Below are 3,920 nucleotides of genomic sequence, written 5' to 3'. Positions count from 1 at the left end.
TGGAGTTAAACGCCAGCTTTGACGCCAGTTTGGGCGTTTAACTCCAATTCTGGTGCCAGTTTGGGCGTTTTACACCAATATGTTTTAGGCTATCTTTGAACACCAGTTTGGGCCATCAAATCTCGGGCAAAGTATGGACTATTATATATTGCTGGAAAGCCTAGGATGTCTAATTTCCAACGCAATTAAAATCGCGCTAATTGGGCTTCTGTAACTCTAGAAAATCCACTTCGAGTGCAGGAGGGTCAGAATCCAACAGTATCTGCAGTTCTTTTTCAGCCTCTGAACCAGATTTTTGCTCAGGTCCCTCAATTTCAGCCAGAAAATATCTAAAATCACAGAAAAAGCACAAAAACTCATAGTAAAGTCCAGAAATATGATTTTTGAATAAAAACTAATAAAAATATAATAAAAAGGTAACTAAATCATGCTAAAAACTATGTAAAAACAATGCCAAAAGGGTATAAATTATCCGCTCATCACTCCCCCTCCCGAAGACACGAGAGTTGAGAAAGGAGCCTAAAAGAGCACGACGAGGCACGTACCTAGGCGACCTCCCGACCTACCCAAAGCAGGTCCGAGAGCCACTGGGAGTCCCAGAAAAGGAAAGCCAAGAAACAGCAGGATCCCATTATCATGGGAGCCACTCCTTTTCATCCCTCGATCCTCAAGGTCCGGCTCCCAAAAAACTTTGACAAGCTGATGGACATGAGGTACGACGGGACTAAGGATCCCCAGGAGCACCTCACAGCCTTCGAAGCAAGAATGAACTTAGAAGGAGTAGGCGACGCGGTCAGATGCCGAGCATTCCCTGTAACGCTAGCCAGCCCAGCGATCCGATGGTTCAACGCACTCCCACAAGGATCCATCACAGCTTTTACAGATATTTCCCAAAGCTTCCTGGCTCGGTTCATGACACGCATAGCCAAGCCAAAGCACCCAATCAACTTGCTAGGGGTTACCCAAAAATCTGGGGAGCCGACCAGGAAATTCCTAGACAGATTCAACGATGAGTGCCTGGAGATTGACGGCCTTACGGACTCAGTCGCTAGTCTCTGCCTAACGAACGGCCTGCTAAACGAGGACTTTAGAAAGCACCTCACTACCAAGCATGTCTGGTCCATGTAAGAAATTCAAAGCGTGGCCAAGGAATACATCAATGATGAGGAAGTGAGTTAGGTTGTAGCAGCCAACAAACGGCAGCTCCCAAACCCCCCAGCTCGGCAGGCCCCCCAGGTCGACAGGTACAAAGAAGCTCCCAGGGACGGCACCCTAGGCAAGCATTCCAAGCAACCCCCACGGGTAGGAAGGTTCACGAACTACACGCCACTTACGGCGCCCATAGTAGAGGTTTACCAACAAATTACAGACAAGGGAATCCTATCCAGACCTAGACCATTGAAAAAAAGAATGAGAGGCAACAAAAGCCTTTACTGTGATTATCACAAGGGATTTGGTCACAAAATCCAAGACTGCTTCAATCTCAAAGATGCCTTAGAGCAGGCCATCAGAGAAGGAAAGCTAAGTGAATTCTCCCGGCTCATCAGAGAACCGAGAAGACAAGAACGAGAGCGCTCCGAAGAAGATCATAGCCGAACTATCAAACCAAGACAAGAACCCATGGAAGATGACAATAACCCCCAACCTTTGTGGTCAACATTGTGGTCGGGCGCGACAGCCCTCCTAAGTCCAAATCGGCAGCAAAAAAGGATACCCGGGTACTCTCCATCTCAACAGAAGGTCCTGTCGCCAGCAAAAGATCTCCCACGATATCCTTTGGCCCGGAAGATAAATGGTTTCACGACCTCCCCGAGAACCCCCCCATGGTGGTTACTGCGATGGTCGGGACAGGATTAGTCAGACAAATCCTCGTCGATACGGGAGCGGATTCTAATATCCTATTCAGAAATGTGTTCGACGCCATGGGGCTCTAAGAGTGTGACCTCAAGAATCACCAGCACGGAGTCATGGGACTAGGCGATAACTACATAAAACCTGACGGGATGATCTCTCTCCCAATCTGCCTGGGAACCGGTGACGCCAGGAAATCGGTTATGGCAGACTTTGTAGTCCTCAGAGACTCCACAGCCTACAATATCATCTTGGGGAGAAAGACCATCAACAAATTCTCAACCATAATATGCACTAAGTTCCTGACAATGAAGTTCATAACGGACAAGGGAACAGTTGGCTCTATAAGGGGAGACCTAGAAACGGCAGTTGCCTGCGACAGCGCCAGTCTCTCCTTAAGGAAAGAATCTAAGAGGGCAGCTTGTGTGTTCTTGGCAGACCTGGACATCAGGATAGAGGACAAGCCAAGACCAGAACCAAAGGGGGACATGGAAAAGTTTCAGATATGGAAGTCGACAGATCAGTTTACCTTTGTAAACAGGAACCTGCCCCATGAACTCAAGGGCCCCCTCATGAAGGTTGTAAGGGCAAACGGCGACCTCTTCGCGTGGACACCATCAAACATGCCGGAACTGGATCCCGAGGTCATGTCCCATCGACTAACCGTAAAACCTAATGCCAAACCAGTAGCCCAGCGGCGAAGAAAGAGGTCTCAAGAAAGGGCCGACGAAGTCGTTAGACAAACAGTAGGGTTACTAGAAGCAGGATTTATCAAAGAACTCGAGTATTCAACATGGCTGTCCAATGTTGTCCTAGTCAAGAAAGCCAGCGGGAGGTGGAGAATGTGCGTTGATTACTCTGATCTGAACAAAACATGCCCAAAAGACTCTTTTTCCCTCCCCAACATCGACACCTTGGTCGACTCGGCGGCAGGAGATATTATTTTCTCAGCTTCATGGATGCCTACTCGGGCTACAACCAGATCCCGATGCACCGACCTAACGAGGACAAAACGGCATTCATAACGCCAGGGGGTACTTATTGCTACAAAGTAATGCCCTTTGGGCTAAAGAACGCAGGGGCCACCTATCAAAAACTAATGAGCAAGGTCTTCCATGACCTCATTGGCAAGTCAGTAGAAGTATATGTTGATGACATCCTGGTGAAAACAGCAGAACCGAACAAGCTAATAGACGACCTCCAGGATGTCTTTAAAGCACTAAGAAAATTTAAAATGAGGCTCAACCCACTCAAATGCGCATTCGCCATGGAAGTGGAGAAATTTTTAGGTTCATGATAACACAAAGAGGGGTAGAGGCCAACCCAGACAAATGCGAAGCCGTCCTCAAAATGACAAGTCCTGGGTGCGTCAAAGATGTGCAACGACTCACCGGGAAACTTACGGCTCTATCCCGGTTCCTCGGTGCATCGGCAGAAAGGGCCATCCCATTCTTCAACCTAATGAAGAAAGGAATCACCTTCGAGTGGACTCCGACGTGCAAAGAAGCGTTCAACCACTTCAAAAAGATACTCTCAGAACCTCCCGTACTCAGCAAGCCTAGAGAAGGGAAGCCCCTGTACTTATACCTAGCTATGACCACACAGGCCATGGCGGCAGTCCTTATCCGAGAAGAGGACAAAACTCAATGCCCAATATACTTCATCAGCAAAGTACTCCAAGGAGCGGAGTTGAAGTACACTAAGTTGGAAAAGTTGGCTTACGCTCTGCTGACCTCATCCAGAAGACGAAAACAATACTTCCAAGGGCACGTGATCATCCTAAGAACCGACCAGGCTATTCGGCAAGTCCTTCAGAAACCCGACCTCGAGGGAAAAATGATGGCATGGGTAGTAGAGCTATCCCAATACGACTTGCAATACGAACCTAAGCAGGCAATTAAAGCCCAAGCCATGGCAGATTTCCTAGTAGAAGTCACAGGGGAGGCTCCCGACATAGCGAGCACATAGTGGAAACTCCATGTTGACTGATAAACCCCATTTGTAGGGTTTACTTATGTTGAATTTAGATGGTTTTATCATCTTTTCCCACATTTATTCAATGAAATAGC

General features: G+C 47.7%; 1 protein-coding gene across 1 annotated transcript; it reads left to right on the top strand.

Moving 5' to 3' along the window:
- LOC107627137 lies at positions 637 to 1,128 on the top strand. The gene has a single exon (XM_016329997.1). It carries the CDS (start codon positions 637 to 639, stop codon positions 1,126 to 1,128), a length of 492 nt encoding a protein of 163 aa, XP_016185483.1.

This window comes from Arachis ipaensis, chromosome B02 (genome assembly GCF_000816755.2).
Source record: "Arachis ipaensis cultivar K30076 chromosome B02, Araip1.1, whole genome shotgun sequence".
Lineage (NCBI taxonomy): Eukaryota > Viridiplantae > Streptophyta > Magnoliopsida > Fabales > Fabaceae > Arachis > Arachis ipaensis.
Note: the sequence above shows the minus strand (reverse complement) of the source record. Positions and strands in the feature narration are given on the sequence as shown.

What these genes read in the sequence shown, in the direction of transcription:
- LOC107627137 (XM_016329997.1), top strand. Translation starts at nt 637, where the DNA reads ATGGGAGCCACTCCTTTTCATCCCTCGATCCTCAAGGTCCGGCTCCCA.